This window comes from Trachypithecus francoisi, unplaced genomic scaffold, assembly GCF_009764315.1.
Source record: "Trachypithecus francoisi isolate TF-2019V2 unplaced genomic scaffold, Tfra_2.0 Lachesis_group6, whole genome shotgun sequence".
NCBI lineage: Eukaryota > Metazoa > Chordata > Mammalia > Primates > Cercopithecidae > Trachypithecus > Trachypithecus francoisi.
In genome coordinates, this window is record NW_022681471.1 from 83,574,460 (window position 1) to 83,593,572 (window position 19,113).

At 40.6% G+C, this 19,113-nt stretch overlaps 1 protein-coding gene across 1 annotated transcript in view; it reads right to left on the reverse strand.

Moving 5' to 3' along the window:
* The window catches only part of RRAGB (Ras related GTP binding B), a 39,930-nt gene that overhangs the window by 3,272 nt on the left and 17,545 nt on the right, over positions 1-19,113 (reverse strand). The window contains 3 exon segments of the mRNA XM_033201251.1: positions 1,994-2,116; positions 4,308-4,378; positions 4,381-4,402. Of these exon segments, the coding sequence (XP_033057142.1) occupies positions 1,994-2,116; positions 4,308-4,378; positions 4,381-4,402 (216 nt within the window).

Sequence of the window (19,113 nt, forward strand, 5' to 3'; positions counted from 1 at the left end):
AAAGTACAAATCAAAAGAAAAACATAAAAATTCCTAGCTGTTCTTGAGGTATACTTCATGTGTTTAATTTTAATAAAGCCCAAGCTAACCAAATAGCTTTTGGAATTATATTTTAAAAGCTTAACTGGTTGATTCCAATCCCTGAGGACAATTTACAAATGAACTTATGCAGGATGGACATCCACACCAGCTGAAAATACTTTTTCTAACTTTTTCAGATTTTAATAAAACCACACAAGTATTACCTATAGGCTGAATATACAGATGCAGAGTGTCTAGTAGGAAGCAAAACTGAGTCACTCACCAGAAGAAAACTCACAGGGAAATTCCATGAGACAATGTGAAAATTTCAAAACATAATTTCTATACCAGTGGAAGAACAAATCCCCCTTGCTTGACTTCACCCCGCTCAGTGAAAATGTTCAGTCACATCTAAACTTGGTCTCAAGAGAAACAAAAACTACCTGTTACTATTAGTGAGGAACAGGGAGCTTGTATTAGGTTAACCTCTACAACCATGTGTGGCAGACATAGTAGGGGAATACTGCTGAAGTAGGTTTCGGTCCTGCCACGTACATCAAGACAGAATAGCTTTCTTGCTCATTGTTACTCACACTAGCAGGAAAAACAGGCTCAGGGTAGCACAATTCCAAGCAAGTGACCTCTGTCAGTGGGCTGAGACAGAAAGATACTCTAATTAGGACTCTTTGCCCCAACTATACCAAATACTCTTGGGGTTACAAATAATATTTCCACAAAGAGGAAAAATTGTACTTTAGATTCTCTGCCCTGTTGCTATAGTAGTAAAAGGAATCAATATTTAATAGTTTGCCAGCTAAATGCCAAGGCTTGCTAGGTGCTCAATGTTCCTGTGTCCCATTTTCATCTGCACAATAAATCTATGATCTAGATATCTGTAGAAGGAAAACAAGCCCCTAGAGATTAAGTATTGTTTCTAAAATCACCAAGCATTGGCAGGGCCCAGAAACAAATTATTTACTGGGAAAGGCTCTTAGAGTTACATTTACCAAGGCTAATTAGCAATTACTTATGCAGTGTGTTGTGACATCTTAAATTAGTTTCTGTTATTGCTATTTTTAAAATGTATTTACAAATACAATACTGGTTTTTGCATCCCCCTTTCAGGGTTATACAAACAGCAGGCTCTAATGTAGTTGCTAAGCTCAATTTACAAGAAAAATAGAAATACCAACATGCTCTTTCCCTCTCCACTTCTTCATGTGAACTCCTAATTATGTCACTGAGATGACCATAATGTCTCTTCTACATTAAAAGTTTTCAATGAGTCTTTTAGAGAAAAGGATAGGATGTGAGTTTTCTCAAAAGGAAAATATGCCACATTTCATAATAAAAGTCCACAGGAAATAGGAATCCTTTAACATAAATCAACAGTTATTAGCATAAATAATCTGAACTCTCTCTTTTTTTTTTTTTTTTGAGACAGAGTTTCGCTCTTGTTGCCCAGGCTGGAGTGCAATGGCACGATCTCGGCTCACCACAACCTCCACCTCCCGAGTTCAAGCGATTCTCCTGCCTCAGCCTCCTGAATAGCTGGGATTACAGGCATGTGCCACCACACCTGGCTAATTTTGTATTTTTTAGTAGAGATGGAGATTTTCCATGTTGGTCAGGCTGGTCTCAAACTCCCGACCTCAGGTGATCCACCCACCTCGGCCTCCCAAAGTGATGGGATTACAGGTGTGAGCCACCGCACCCAGCCAATAATCTGAACTCACTAATAAGAAATACCTGCAAAAATCTAAGTTTCATTAACTTCTAAAGAGCTACACACCAAAGGGCTTCCTTCTTTCAGGTCACTTGCTGACAATACTATTTTATAAATAAGGCTGTACATGCTGAAGTTGACAAGAGGGAAAAAGGTTCTTCCTGAAAGTAGTGACATGCTGTTCTCTGTTGCTGAAAACAAAGAAGGTACAGTGTGAAGTACATCTGCAAAGCAGAAAGTTCTTACCAGAAAAGTAGCTCTCTCAAACAGAAGTACTTCATCAGCTTCAATAATTTCAGCAAAATTTCTTAGGTTCATTTCCAGCTGCTGAACATTGGGAATCAGCTGATAAACTATGCTGGACCAAGCCTAACAGAACAGAAACACAGTGTACTATTATTAACAGCTAGTCAGTCCCAGACCTTTGAAATTAGTAAGTACATTATAACATGTGGACAGCAAAATATGATGATAATCCAGTCCCAAACAAATACTGACATTAAATCTGATATAACACAAATGAAATGAGAAAATGAAGCTAACATCTGATTTTTATCCTTGAGTTGAATTTTTTTTTAAGTTCAAACACTTTTGTAAAATGCTGGAGAAACTTATTTCCATTGATAATTGAAAGCAAACAAATATTTAATGCCATCATGTTGCCTTAGGAAAAAAGTTGAAAAATATGATCTACTCTGTTAAAAAGCTCCTAATCTAGTCACAAATATTTAAGCCCAACAGTGTAGATTTCTCTAAAGATCAGAACCTAATTATGCTATATTTAACATATACCTAAGAATCAATTTAATGAAAGTAGCAGAGCCACATAGACAAATGGCTCCTCCCCTCAATAGAATAATATACCATTAAAAGAGAAACTAGTGGCATTATCATTCCCAAAGGTTTGTTGTTATCTGCATAAATTATTGATCCAATTGAATTCAAAATGGTTTACGGTGTTTTTGCCTAAAACTGACTTCATCCAGGAGTATGACTAATGTAAGCAGTTGAAATTAACCACACTCTCCCTCTATTCTTATAGGCTCTTTTATTTGTATTTTCATTATAATACTTCCTTCACTTTCACTCCAATTTGTCTGGTAAGGTGTACTTTGTTCTTCTCTCCCCTACAAGAGGGCAGGAACCTGGTCTTAGTCATTTGTGTATCCAATAGCATCAAGCAGGTATGTAATGAGTGCTTGTTGAATAAAACTTAATATAAAAATTTAAGTCAGCTCTATGCAACATTGATGTAAGAGATAGAAGTGCCATGTCTCTGTTCCATTTAGTTTTATCACTTAAGCATGAGGGTTCAGGTTCCAAGTTCCCAGGTCGGTGTTAATGTCACTGCTGAATTTACCTTGGAGAAGGCACCAAAGCTAACCACAGCAGAGACATTGTCACTCACAGCAGTGTGTGATTAGCCAATTGTCTTTGGTCGTGTTATGTATTGCCATCCTTCACACCGCAGTTGGTTCTTATCAGTGCGTCATGTCCATCCTTATTCACGGTTACCTGTTCTATGGGAATAAGGCTTTGAGAGAAATTCGGCCCATATTAATCTAGAACAGTATTTCCTAGACAGGTATCTCAAAATGATCTGTTATTAGAGTGAGGCTAGGTCAACATAATATTGGGGAAAATGAATTAGTTAAAAAAAAAAAAAGCAATGACTATTTTAAAGTCCAATGGTTTTTCTCCTTGCCACGTCAGGTTTCTGTGCTTCTGGTTGTAGATACTTGTCAGATGCCGATGATACTGAGGCTCTAGCTACCAGTGACAGAGAAGGGTGCTTTCCTACCCAGAGTCAGACTTGTCAATGGATACCAGAAGCAGTCTGAAGGAAAGGGCTAACTACAGGAGGATCCAAAAGGACCTAGTCCTTCAAATACCAGATCAGTAAGAGAAAGGGAGGAATCAGAATAAGGAGCCTACGTGCCAATAAGGTAATTTCAGCTTCATCCATAACAAAGCTATTGTTGTAACCTCCATAAGTGTAAGCAGTGTGGTATCCACTCCAGAAATGGGAACAGTACTTCTGGTTGAAAGAATGCTCGTCTCCAATTTGGCATGAAAGTTGAAGCTATTATACCATATGCTACGCATAACATGTCTGATTCTAAGACTCCTTCTCCAATCTCTTTCCTAAATATTGTCATTTTATTGCCATCCAAACTTAGGCAGACTAGCTTATATCATGTAGAAGTACCTGAATACTAGATACAACTCCAATCAGCATTGAGACCACAACAGGTCAAAATGGATGATGGCCAGTAAGTGAAACCTCTGCTATCACAAAGACCAGTACCAAATTAATCATCACCAAACTGGCTAATTCAGTGTGACTCAGTAGCTATGTCGACCCAATCTAAGATCAAAACCCAAGTTTCTTAATGTTAAGTTTGATATTCTTCAAACAATTTGTTGCAGATTATTTTTCTTTTTAGTACAACAAATCTAGATGGCTATGAAATAGTTTTAAATCTTTTAGTTTTGTTAATATCCTTCTAGGTTTTTTTTCATGCTCTTAAAATGAGGGAACTCAGGGAGACATACACACCTTATAGAGGGTTTCATCCCAGATAGATGTTCGGAAACAAGAACATTCCAATGGGCGAGACAAACGCCTCAATCTTCTTCTCGCTCTTTAAAAATCTAAATTAAAAAGCCCAACATACTGATCAACATATAATAGTTCTCATCTTTCAAGCTAAGATGTAGTTATTTTATCATATTTTAACCAGGAGCTTTTTGTTCCTTTCTAAGAGGAATTTTAAGTATGTCTATTTCACAAACTAGGATGGCAGAAATTGTTTCAGGTCAGGTCTAAAAGTGCAATAGCTAGAATTCTTCAGGCCTATCCTGCTTATGCTGAATACTCACTATGAGCACTATGTTTATAAATAAAGCTTATCATACAGAGGAGTCTTAATAAAATACATCGAACACTCCAAATCACCAAATCTGGGTCATTTTAAGATAGTTATACACGTACCAAGAATATATAAATGAAAATATTTTAACCCTTGTATATAGCTTTCTCAGACACACATATACATATGGAAAAATATCTATATAAACATATATACACAGATATTTTCCCAGGAGTCAGTGGATTATCGTTAAATATGTACATACACACTGTGATGGCTAATTTTATGTGTCAAGTTAGCTAGGCCATGATACCCAGACATTTGGTTAAACACCAATCTGTATGTTGTTGCAAAGGCAGTTTTTAGTTAAGATTAACATTTGAATCAGTAGACTCTGAGTAGTTTATTCTGTACAATGTGGGTGGGCCTCATCTAATCAGATGAAGGCCTTAAGAGAAAAAACCTGACATTTCCCCAAGAAAAAAGAATTTTGCTTCCAGATTGCTTTCTGACCTGAACCACAAAATTAACTCCACATTAACTCTTCCACAGGTCTCCAGTCTGTCAGCCTGCCCTGCAAATTTTGGACTTGCTAGTCTCTACAATTAGTTGAGAAAGTTCCTTAAAATCAATCTCAATCTTTCTCAATCTCTCTCTCTAAACACACACACACACGTACACACATATGTATGTATGTATGTATATGTATATTCACATATTCTATTAATTCTGTTATTCTGGAGAACCCTAACACAGACTTCAGTACTGAGAGTGATTCTAGAGAATAATCTTAAGGATGAGTTTTCTAAATTGGTTCTGGGGTTGGTTCTCTAATCTGATTAGATTTAAAGGTCCTAATGACTCTCTTTCCAGTAGAAAAGAGGGTACTGATAATCTATAGTGTGATGTGGCAGCAGAGATACACAAAATACCACCACTGGATATTCCTAATAAAATAGTTTTAAGAGGCAAGGTTCCAGGTGACCACATATAAAATTTTGAACATTTTTGTCAAAATAACAAATATGAGATTGGCTGGCTGATCCTAAGTGTGCTGAGCAAAGGAGAGAAAGGATGAGCTCAGAGATCTGAATTATCAGTATAAGTACTTTATAAATGACCAGAAAGTTTCTATGACTGCCCTGAAAAAAAACTCTTAACCCCTATAGCTGCAGAGCTGAGACTGATGAAAACCAAACTCAGAATCTCATCCTTTAAGTGGATGAATTACAATGTAAACTGAATTCACAACCTCACAGGGCATCTGCTAATAAAGTGAGGGCATTGACCAAGAAGAAGTAGGATTCTAAAATTTGGAATGGAGGTTATTTGGGAAGATCCTAATGAAGCTGGCAAAATTGAACCCTTAAATTATCAGTCTTCTTTGCCAGTAGAAGCAGCCACTCATCCATATCTCAGATTAACTCTATTTGGCCTGAGAAAACTGCAATGGTCTCCTCTGAGGTATCTGTCATGCAAGACACTCCTGATTCACCCCCACTACCCCTCTTGCTTCTAGACCTATAACTAGTTCAAGTCTCAGCAGGCTCCTAAAGGTGAGGTGTGAAGTATGACCCATGAGGAATTATGCTATACTCCAAAGAACTACATAATTTCTCCAATTTACAAACAAAAACCAAGGAAATATGTATGGGAATAGATTCTAAAGGTATGGGATAACAGTGGAAAAAATATAAAGTTGAATCAGGCTAAATTTACCGATAGGAGCTCATTAAGCAGAGGTTCCACACTTAATGTTGCAGCCCATGGGGTAAGAAAGAGCTTTAACAGTTTGGACGGTTGGATGAAACATGGACCAAAAGGTGGCCTAAACGACATGAGGTTAAAATGCCAGAACTGATGTGGTGTACTCTAGAAGAAGAGATCCATAAAAAGAGACTTTAGGGACATTGTAATGTTCAAGTATTAACCGATTTATTTAAAGCCTACTCACCAAACCTGCGAGGTTCCAGAAGACACACCTTTCTTTCATCATGACTGTGAAAAATAAATTTGTGAGGGCAGCCCCAGCTTCTTTCCCCAGTTATATGATCATTCTTCTCTGCAGGCTAGAACTTTCAGTGGGAACTGCTGCCACTGAATTGGGAAACCTAAATGCAATGGGAGTAGTTGGATCCTACAATGGCAGGAACCAAGTGGGGGCACTTAATCACCAAAGACAAGGTGGGCACAGTACCATAACTGAAGCAGAGTCAAAGCATTAATCAGAATAGTCTGACTCGTAGAGACCTATGGTGTTGGCTAGTTATCATGATGTTCCTAGAAGTGAAATGGATGGGAAGTCTACTAAATTTTTACTTGATCTGTATACGTGGAAGAATTCTAGGTCAAGTGATAAAAAATTTAATTTGAATTATTAAATTGGAGAGTCACCACTTCTCAATCAATACCCAGACTTGTACCAGTTTACAAACCCAGACCCCTTGAATGAAGGGGAGCCTGGGTCCCCTTGAGGAAGGACACTGCCAAGTATTTACACTGTTAATCTTCCTCCCAGCCTCCTGTAAATGGACCTATGTGGCCTTTTACCAGGGTGACTGTGCGTTAGGGACAAGGAAATAATCTACTACTGAGCATTAGCTCTGAATTGACCCTAATTCCAGGGAGACCTAAAATGTAACTGTGATCCAGCAGTCAAAGTAGAGCCTTATAAAGATTAAGTAATCAATGGAGTTTTAGCTCAGGTCTGTCTCATGTAGACCCAGTGGGTCCTTGCAACCTTCTTGTGGGTTATTTTTCCTGTTCCAGAGTACATAATTCAAACAGACATGCTCAAAAACTGGCAGAATCCCTCATTGGTCTCTGGACCTGTGTAGTGTAGGCTGTTGTGGTGGAAAAGCCAGGTGGAACCCATTAGAATGACCTCTACCTAGGTAAATGGTAACCAAAAGCAATACTGCATATTCTTGGAGGGATTGCAGAGGTTAATGCCACCATCAGACTTGAAAGATGCAGAGTTGGTGATTACCACCACATCCTCCTTCAAATCTCCTATTCAGCCTGTGTAGAAGAAAGATGACTCCTGGACAGTGGATTGTCATAAACTTAACTAGATGGTGACTACAATGACTGCTGTGCCAAATGTGGTTTCATTGCTTGAGCAAATTAACATATCCCCTGGTACCTGTATGCAGCTAGTTTTCTAACAAATGCTCTTTTCTCCATACCTGTCTTTATTAAGGTCCACCATAAGTACACTGTAAGTTGTTTGCTTTCAACGGGCAAGGCCAGCAATACACTTCACTGTCCTGCTGCAGGGGTATATCAGCTCTCTAGTCCTATGTCATAATTTGCTTCACAAGAATCTTGACCACCTTCACAAGAATCTTGACCACCCTTTTATAAGATATTAGGCTGGTCCATTACATTGATGACATTATGCTGATGGGACCTAACGAGGGAGAAGCAACAACTACATTAGACGTACTGGTAAGATAGCTGCATGTCAGGGGACAGGAAATCTGACAAAAATTCAGGGGCCTTCTACCTCAGTGAAATTTTTTTTTTTTAATTATTATTATACTTTAAGTTCTAGGGTACATGTGCATAACGTGCAGGTTTGTTACATATGTATACTTGTGCCATGTTGGTGTGCTGCACCCATCAACTCGTCAGCACTCATCAACTCGTCATTTACATCAGGTATAACTCCCAATGCAATCCCTCCCCCCTCCCCCCTCCCCATAATAGGCCCCGGTGTGTGATGTTCCCCTTCCCGAGTCAAAGTGATCTCATTCTTCAGTTCCCACCTATGAGTGAGAACATGCGGTGTTTGGTTTTCTGTTCTTGTGATAGTTTGCTGAGAATAATGGTTTCCAGCTGCATCCATGTCCCTACAAAGGACACAAACTCATTCTTTTTTATGGCTGCATAGTATTCCATGGTGTATATGTGCCACATTTTCTTAATCCAGTCTCTCACAGATGGACATTTGGGTTGATTCCAAGTCTTTGCTATTGTGAATAGTGCCACAATAAACATACGTGTGCATGTGTCTTTATAGCAGCATGATTTATAATCCTTTGGGTATATACCCAGTAATGGGATGGCTGGGTCATATGGTACTTCTAGTACTAGATCCCTGAGGAATCGCCATACTGTTTTCCATAATGGTTGAACTAGTTTACAATCCCACCAACAGTATAAAAGTGTTCCTATTTCTCCACATCCTCTCCAGCACCTGTTGTTTCCTGACTTTTGAATGATTGCCATTCTAACTGGTGTGAGATGGTATCTCATTGTGGTTTTGATTTGCATTTCTCTGATGGCCAGTGATGATGAGCATTTTTTCATGTGTCTGTTGGCTGTATGAATGTCTTCTTTTGAGAAATGTCTGTTCATATCCTTTGCCCACTTTTTGATGGGGTTGTTTGTTTTTTTCTTGTAAATTGTTTGAGTTCTTTGTAGGTTCTGGATATTAGCCCTTTGTCAGATGAGTAGATTGCAAAAACTTTCTCCCATTCTGTAGGTTGCCTGTTCACTCGGTTGGTAGTTTCTTTTGCTGTGCAGAAGCTCTTTAGTTTAATTAGATTCCATTTGTCAATTTTGGCTTTTGTTGCCATTGCTTTTGGTGTTTTAGACACGAAGTCCTTGCCCATGCCTATGTCCTGAATGGTATTACCTAGGTTTTCTTCTAGGTTTTTATGGTATTAGGTCTAACATTTAAGTCTCTAATCCATCTTGAATTAATTTTCGTATAAGGAGTAAGGAAAGGATCCAGTTTCAGCTTTCTACTTATGGCTAGCCAATTTTCCCAGCACCATTTATTAAATAGAGAATCCTTTCCCCATTTCTTGTTTCTGTCAGGTTTGTCAAAGATCAGATGGCTGTAGATGTGTGGTATTATTTCTGCTCAGTGAAATTTTGAGGGGTGCAGTGGTATGGAGAGATATCCCTCCTAAGGTGAAGGATAAGTTGTTTCATCTGGCCCCTCTACAACCCAGAAAGAGGCACGACATCTAGTAAGCCTCTTTGAATTTTGGAGGCAACACAGTCTTCATTTGGCTGTGTTATTCTGGCCCATTTACCAAGTGACCCAAAAACCTGATAGTTTTGAGTAGGTCCCAGAACAGAAGGTTCAGGCTGCTATTCAAGCTGCTTTCCACTTGGGTCATATGATCCAGCATATCCAATGGTGCTTGAAGTGTCAATGGCAGACAGGGATGCCATTTGGAGTCACCGGCAAGCCCTCATACGTGAATTGCAGTACATGCCTTCAGCATATTGAAGCAAACCCCAGCTATTGTTCACAGATAACTATACCCCTTTTGGGAAACAGTTCTTGGTTTGCTATTAGGTCTTAGTATAGACTGAGCACTTAATCATGGGCCACTAAGTTACCATGAGACCTGAGCTACCGATCATGAACTGGGTATTATTTGACCTACCAAGCCATAAAGTTGTGCATACACAGTAGGACTCCATCACTAAATTAAAGTGGTATATATGAGATCAGGCTCAAGTAGGCCTTGGATGAACAAGTAAGGAACATGGCCACAGTCCCCATTCCTGCTATACTACCCTCTTTTTTTTTTTGAGTCACTCTGTCACTCAAGCTGGAGTGCAGTGGCACAGTCTCGGCTCACTGAAACTTCCACCTCCCAGGTTCAAGCGATTCTTGTGCCTCAGCCTCCTGAGTAGCTCGGACTACAGGCGCATGGCACACACCACCACACCTGGCTAATTAGTGTATTTTTAGTAGAAACGGGGTTTTGCCATGTTGGCCAGGCTGGTCTTGAATTTCTGACCTCAAGTGATTTGCCCACCTCGGCCTCCCAAAGAGCTGGGATTACAGGCATGAGCCACCATGCCCGGCCTATACTACCCTCTCTTTTCCAGCCTGCAACTATGGCCTTATGGGGAGTTCCCCATAATCAGCTGACAGAGAAAGAAAACTCAGGACTGGTTTACAGATAGTTCTGCATGATACACAGGTGCCATCTGGAAGTGGACAGCTGCAATACTACAGACCCTTTATGGGACAGCCCTAAAAGAAAGTGGTAAAGGGAAATCCTCCCAATGGGCAGAACTTTGACCACCTGGTTGCTCATTGTGCTAGGAAGAAGAAATGGCCATACATACAATTAGTTACCAATTCATGAGCTATGGCCACTGGTTTGCTGGATGGTCAGGGACTTGGAAGGAACATGACTGGAAAATTGGTGACAAAAAGGTCTGTGGAAGAGGTATATAAACAGATCTTTCTGAATGGGTGAAAAATGTGAAGATATTTGTGTCTCATATGAATGCCACCAAAGAATGACTTCAGCAGAAGAGAATTTTAATAACCAAGTGGATAGGATGACCTGTTCACCCTCTTTCTCCAACCATGCAGGTAACTGCCCAATGAGCTCATGAATAAAGTAGCCATGGTGCCAGGGTTGTTATGTATGGGCTCAGCATCATGGACTTCCACTCACCGAGGCTGATCTGACTATAGCCATGACTGAGTGTTCAATCTGTTAGCAACAGAGACCAACACTGAGTCCCTGATATGGCACTATCTCCCAAACTGATCAGCTAAATACCTGGTGGCAGGTTGATTACACTCATCTGCTCCCATCATGGAAGGGACATGATTACTGAATTACACATTCTGGATAGGGATTTGCCTTTCCTGCATGCATTTCTTCTGCCAAAACTACCATACATGGATTTACAGAATGTCTCATCCACCATCACAGTATTGTACGCAGCATTGCTTCTGATCAAGGAACTCACTTCACAGCAAATAAAGTGAGGCAATGGGCTCATCCTCATGAAATTCACTGGTCTTACCACGTTCCCCACCATCCTAAAGCAGCTGGCTTGACAGAATGGCAGAATGCCCTTTTTGTTTTGTTTTAATTAGAGATGCATCTCACTATGTTCCTAGGCTGGATTTCAACGAGGCTACGCAACCCTTTTGCCTTACCTTCCCCCAAGGAGATACGACTACAAGCATGAGCCATCATACCTGGTTCGAATAGCCTTTTGAAGACGCACAGTGCCAACTATGTTGCAATACTTTGCAGAGCTAGGCAAGGTTCTCTAGGAGGCTGTATGTGCTCTGAATCAGCGTCCAGTAAATGGTGCTTTTTATTTCATAGTGAGGATTCATGGGGTGGAAACTGTGCCACCACTCACTCCAGTGACCCACTAGCAAAATTTTTGTTTCTTGCCCCTGTGACCTTATGCTCTGCTAGCCTAGAGGTCTCGGTTCCAAAGGCAGAAATGTGTATACCAGGAGACACAGTGATTTCACTGAACTGGAAGTTAAGACTGCCAACCAGCCACCTTGGGTCCCTCAAGCCTCTGAATCAACAGGCAATGAAGGAAGTTACTATGCTGACTGGACTGACTGATCCTGACTACCATGGGGAAGCTGGATTGCTCCTCCACAACAGAGGTAAGAAAGAAGAGTATTTCTGTAATATAGGAGAACTCTTAGGATGTCTCTTAGTAATACCATGTTCTGTAATTAAACTCAATGGAAAACGACAATGCCCAATTCAGGAAGGTCCACTAATGGTTTTTGGGTCACCCCACCAGAGAATACAACAAGCTGAGGTGATTGCTGTGGGCAAAGGTAATCTGGAACTGAATAAGGCAGTTATAAATACCAGCTAAAAATCACATGACCAGATATACAAATGAGAATTGCAATTGTCAAGAGTACTTCATCTTGATTTTGTTATGAACATCTATGTATATAAAGTAAATGTCTATTTTTTCCCTTTTAATCCCTTATCATGAACATATCATATGATATATCATAATATTTAAGTATTGTTAACTTTACATTATAATGTAAAAGAAGAGTAAACATTAGTAAGTAACTTTACATCCTCTTATGGGAAAATGATTAGTGCATTTTTGGTTGTATGCAGGATTACTGTATCATGTTAAGTGGAAGTATGACCTCGTTATTGTTTTTATTTGAAGATTAAGTATGGTTTCAGTAGATGTGTATGAGTGCCAAGTTGACAAGGGGTGTGACTAGTTTTATGTGTTAACTTGGCTAGGCCACAGCATCCAGACATTTAGTCAAACAGCAGTCTAGATATCACTGTGAAGGTATTTTTCAGATGAGATTAACATTTAAATCAGGAGACGTTGGGTAAAGATTACAACCTATAACGTAAGTGGGCCTTATTTAATCAGTTGAAGGTCTTAAAATAAATACCCCCTCTCTGTGTGTGTGTCTCTTTCTGTCTTTCTACACATGGGCGCATGTGTGAGTGCAAGCGCACACATAAACACAAACACACACACACAATTAGTTCTGTTTCCCTGGAGAACTCTAAGATACACACATTGTTGAAATTTGCCATTTGATATTGGAATACATTCTTAAGTAAATGTGGTTATGTGAGACATCATTGTAATGTCCATTTCTCGCTTTATGTTTTTTGCTAATGACTTATTACTTGCTGTTTATTTTATATTTATTTTAGACTATGGAAATGATGTTAAACAAAAAGCAAATTTGAGCGATTTTCTTATTCGAGTTCAAATGGGTCATAAAGCAGCGGAGACAACTCACAACATCAACAATGCATTTGGCTCAGAAACTGCTAACGAACGTATGGTGCAATGATGGTTCAAGATATTTTGCAAAGGACCACGAGCCTTGAAGATGAAGAGCGTAGTGCTAGCCATCAGAAGCTGACAACAATCAATTGAGAGCAATCATCAAAGCTGATCATCTTACAACTACACGAGAAGTTGCCAAAGAAATCAACGTCGACCATTCTATGGTTGTTCAGCATTTGAAGCAAATTGGAAAGGTAAAAAAGCTCAACAGGTTTGCTCATGAGCTGAGAAAAAAAAAATCATTATTTTGAAGTGTTGTCTTCTCTTATTCCATGCAACAACAACAAATGATTCTCTCAGTTGGATTGTGGTGTGCACCAAAAAGTGGATTTTATATGGCAACTGGTGACAATTGGCTCAGTGGATGGACTAAGAAGCTCCAAAGCACTTCCCAAAGCCAAACTTGCACAAAAAAACTCATGGTCACTGTTTGTTGGTCTGCTGCCGGTCTGATCCACTACAGCTTTCTGAATCGCCGGGGAACCATTACATATGATAAATACACTCAGCAAATCAATGAGATGCACCAAAAACTGCAACACCTGCTGCCAGCACCAGTCACAGAAAGGGCCCAGTTCTCCATGACAACACCCGACCGCACATTGCACAACCAACACTTCAAAAGTAGAAGGAATTGGGCTACGAAGTTTTGCCTCATTCATCATATTCACCTTACCTCTTGCCAACCAACTACCACTTCAAGCATCTTGACAACCTTTTGCAGGGAAAACACTTCCACAGCCAGCACGATGCAGAAAATGCTTTCCAAGAGTTTGTCGAATCCCGAAGCACGAATTTTTGTGCTACAGGAATAAACAAATGTGTTTCTTGTTGGCAAAAATGTGCTAATTGTAATGGTTCCTATTTTCATTAAGAAAGATGTGTTTGAGCCTAGTTATGATTTAAAATTCATGGTTCAAAATCACAATTAATTTTGCAGCAACCTTAGCTGAAATGGATATTTAGGGAAGTACACTAACCATTTTACCTAAAACTTCTAAGTCTATATTTTTAATAAAATAAAGAACATACTTTTCTTAATTAAGCTTAAAGTATCTTGAAGAATATTAATCTATCTTTGGAAATCTTTATATACGCATTTAGAAAATAATAAGATGATTAATCAAAATTACAAGTGATTTTTTTTTTTCCAAGATGATAGACTGAAGGCTTTGTTAGCGGGCCTCACCTGCTTGGAAACAGCAGAGTGGTGTGTAGAGATTCACAGTGTAAACTTTTATCCAAGAAGGAACACAGGAACTCAATAGAAAACCTGAAAGAAACTTCAGACACTTTGAAAGAAGTGGTGGGCAGCAATCTACACCATGAGCCAGGCAGACCACTGTGAGTCTCCAGAGCATGAAAGGGGGAGAGAATGTCTCCTCGATACACATTCCTACTGAGGAGCTGAGCAAGCCAGGCCACAGGGGAGCACCTGAACCCTACCCAGCACTGGAGTTGATCTGGTGAGCAGTAGGAAGTATATGAAAAACAGCAGTACTTTGCATGTACCCTGAAACCCCAGTGGGGACAGAAGGAAACCATTCCTGATAGAGGAACCTTACAGCTAACTCAGGCAGTGGTCACAGGATGCGAGAAGCTCCCAACTGAGATTTGCACTCTAATCTCTCGAGTGGGGACAAATTCCCTTGGCCAGAACCAAGGGGCGAGTGGGAAGTATGCTCTTGCCACAGGAGCAGCAGCCAAGTGTCCCAGCTTCATGAACAAACAGGGAGAGGTGAGGCCTGAAAGGCGTGGTTTCTGTCTCAGGCAGCAGGAAGGCTTATGGCCTGGGGCAGTTTTGCATTCTGAACACAGACTGCCTGGGACCCAGCTAGCCGTTGCCAGCAGAAGACTGTGGGTGTGAGACCCACCTTGTCAAGAGTGAGGGAGTTGGGTGGGTCTCACTGACACCTGCTACTCCTCCCAATGTGGATTATTTTGGGCAGCAGAGTCAGTTGTGCTTCTCTCTGGAACATTACCCTAGTGGCCAGGAACTGCCCTCCAAGCCCCATTGGGACCACTGCTTGTGCTTACACATGAGGAGCCAGAATGCAAATCTGTTTGACCCAGCCCAAACCTGGGTTTGCCCCTCCACCTGCCTTGGTAGCATAACACAACAGACAGGGACTTTTGGGAGTTTCATGGCCTTGCCCATTGCCTGAGACACAAGTACTTCCCCTGGGTATCATAAGCCAGGCACAAATCCCATGGCCACCACAGCAATTGGCTCTCTCCTGCAAACACCACCTCCCGGCTAGAGACCAATTGGTGCAGCCCATTACAACATCTGCTGATACAATAACACACCACTTGAGAAGGAGAAAACTTCTGCATGACCTCAGCTAACATCATTTACCCACACCATCCCAGCTAATCAGGAGGTCTTGAGCCTATTCATCTGCCCAGTACATTACTACTATAGCTGGGATTTGAGAAAGCCATCACAGTAATGCTATTTTTAGCCAGGGAAATCTTTCAGAGTCTATGTCATTCCCCTGCTACCCTTATCATAGCTTGTGCTTACACCTGCTGCTGGGAGACCAGAGAGCAGGGCAGCTTGGTCCAGATCCACCCAACACTGTCCCCCCTCTGAAGCTCAGAGCAGAGCCTAAGCCGCTGCACATCCTGCAGACCTGTCCACAGCCTGAGGCATCAGAAAGCTTCTCCACCTGGCTGATAAGAAGCATCAGTGACCAGTTCTCAGAAGGAAGAACGAAAATTACAGGTGAATAATCGTAGCCCAAATGGAATGTTAAGCGGAGAGTGCTGGAGCTTATCAGAGAGTTCACTGGAAGAATCTGTGACACACCAAAAAAGAAAAAAAGAAAGTAACAAGAAGCTGGCAGAGATCAAACCCTGAGAGATTTAGTAATCTGTGGACAGGGGAGATGGGACTGCTCTTGGCCTCTCTGGCCCTTGCAGCAGACTGCTGGTATCCAAGCTCAAAGAGGGCTTCTCTGCACTCGTGAGCACAAGTACCAGAGTGAGCTGTGATTTAGGGACTCCTCAAGGGCATTACCTTCCTAGCACAAGGTCCCTTCACTTTTCCTCTGGACCTGAGCTATAGCAGTGGGTGCCATGCTGGATGTGCACCCATTGTGAGACTTTGTTTTGCTCAGGGACCTTCAATCCTTGTGTCTTCACATCACTGGATGCTTTGCACATATTCCCCCAGCAACAGCTTAGAGTGTGGAAGCCCCACAAGGTGGCTAGACCAGATGAGCAGCAGGATTCACAGCAGTCTGGCCCTCAGGGACTGCCATAGTGCTATGGGAGCAGGGAGTGCACCACATCAAGGGAGCACCCTGTGGGACAAAAGAAACCAGACTGCAGGCCTTGAGTCCCAGAAGTTTCCACTTGTGGGAAGTTTCCTTCAGCAGAGGCACAGGTGCAAGGCCATGCTCAGTGGTGAAAAACTGCAGTTCTACCCCAGCAGTCAGGCAGCTCCGGGGCTCACGAAGGGACCTAGAGAAGGAAACTTCTCCCCCTTGCCCAGCACTTGCAGATACAGGTGGGGCTTCTCTTCCAGGAACTCAGCATGAGTGTGCCTATAGACAGTCTTTCTGGAGCACTTCAGGGTAACTACGTCTCCACAGGAGGAGTGCCTTCTGGGTTCAGGCTTGCATAGGAAATAAAGTCACAACCCCTCTTTACATGGAATGTCAGCATTCCTGCAGATGGACAGAGGTGCTTGTCTGATCTGAATATCCAGAACACTGGGACAAGGGCATGATGGGGAAGCAGATGGCTTTCCTGCTGGCCTGGGAGAGGAGCTGAGATGGCTCCTTTCTGTCCCCCTGCAAAGACCTCAGTACATTTCAGAGAGCTCCCCCAGCCAGCTCAGTCAAGGCTGGGCTGTCTACCCACAAACGGGGTACTGCATATACCCACCTGCTTCAGCTGCAGCTGGTTTTCACCTGTGGGTACCTGTACTAGCATAAAGGCTGAACTATTCAATGGCAGAAGTCTCATGAAGCTTATCTCATTCCCCAGTGGTATGCACTTTGTTATTTTTTCCCCAGTATACTTTTCACAAAAATAACAAAATATACACCATGGGGAAATGAGATAAGCTTCATGAGACCTCTGCCATACTGGCCCATGGGAGACAGTAAGCCTTCTCACACGCCCAGCACACTGCTACTATAACCAACAGCTAAGAAAGCCATTGCACAAAGATTCTCTACAACCAAAGAGCTCAAACACAGTCTTTGACACTGAAAGCACCCAGAGCCAAAGCTAGGTGACCATACACTACACCCATTAAAGTCACATCCTCAAGGGGAGAAAAAAATTTAAAAGCCCAGTAAAATCAGAAATAATTTAAAAATAATAAGAGGAAATTATCTACCCAAATGAGAAGGAACCAGAAAAATGATTCTGGTAACGTGCAAAAACAGAGTTCTACAACACCCCCAAAAAGATCACACGAACTCTGCAGTGACGGATCCAAACCAAAATGAAATATTTGAAATATCAGATAAAGAATTCAAAATGTTAATTATTAGGTTGCTAAATGATATCTAAGAGAAAGTTAAAAACCAACATAAAGAAATAATTGGACCAAGTAGAAGAAGAATTTCAGAGCTTGAAGACAAGGCTTTCAAATTAACACAATCAGATAAAAAATTTTTTAAAGGAATTAAAAGAAATGAACAAAGTCTCCAGTAAATATGGGTTTAGGTATAAAACATCCAAATCTAAGAATCACAGGTGTTCCTGAGGGAGAAGAAAAAGCAAAAAACTTGGAAAACCCATTTGAGGAAATATTTGAGGAAAATTTTCCTGGTCTTGCTAGAAATTTAGACATCCAAATACAAGCAGCTCAAATAACTCACAAGAGATTCATTATAAAAAGGACATTACCAAATCATCAGGCTATCTAAAGTCAACATGAAGGAAAGAATCTAAGAAGAGTGAGACAAAAGTATTGGATAACTTATAAAGGAAAACCTATCAGACTAACAGCAGACTTCTCAGCAGAAATATTACAAGCCAAAAGGGATTGAGTCCTATCTTTAGTCTCCTCAAATGGAATAACTGTCAGCCAAGATTCTGTATCTATCAAAACCAAGTTTCATAAATGAAAGAGAAATGAAGTCTCTCCCAGACAAGCAAATGCTGATGAAATTTATCTCCACTAGACCAGAACTATAAGAAATGCAAAAGGAGTTCTAAATATCAAAATGAAAGATCATATGCACCAGTATAAAAACACTTGAATGTAAAAATTTCACAGGACTTATAAAACTGTAACACATTGAAGAAAATCAAGCAACTAGGTAGCAGCATGATGACTGCAACAGTACATCACATGTCAATATTAACATTGAACGTAAATGGTCTAAATGTGCCACTTAAAAGATATAGATGGACAGAATGGAAAAAAAACACAAACCAAATATCTGCTGTCTGCAAGATACCCAGTTAACTTGTAAAGATGCTTATAGACTTAAAGTAAATGGGTAGGAAAAATATTCCATGTTAATGGAAACCAAAAGTGAGTGGGAATAACTATTCTTAGATAAAACAGACTTTAAATCAACAACAGTAAAAAAGACAAAAAATGTCATTATACAATGATAAAGAAATCAATTCAACAAGAAGATATAACAACCCAAAATATATGCACGCCTAACTCCAGAGCTCCCAGATTCATAAAACAGAAACTACTGTACCTAAGAAAAAGAGATAGAAAGCAATACAATTATAATGGAGGACTACAACACCCCATGGACAGCACTGGATAGATCATTGTGACGGAAGTCAACAAACAAACACTGGACTTAAGCTGGACTCTAGAACAAGTGGATTTAACAGACATTTACAGAAAATTCTACCCCAAAACTGCAGAATATACATTCTTATTGCCAGCACATGGTACTTTTTCAAGAT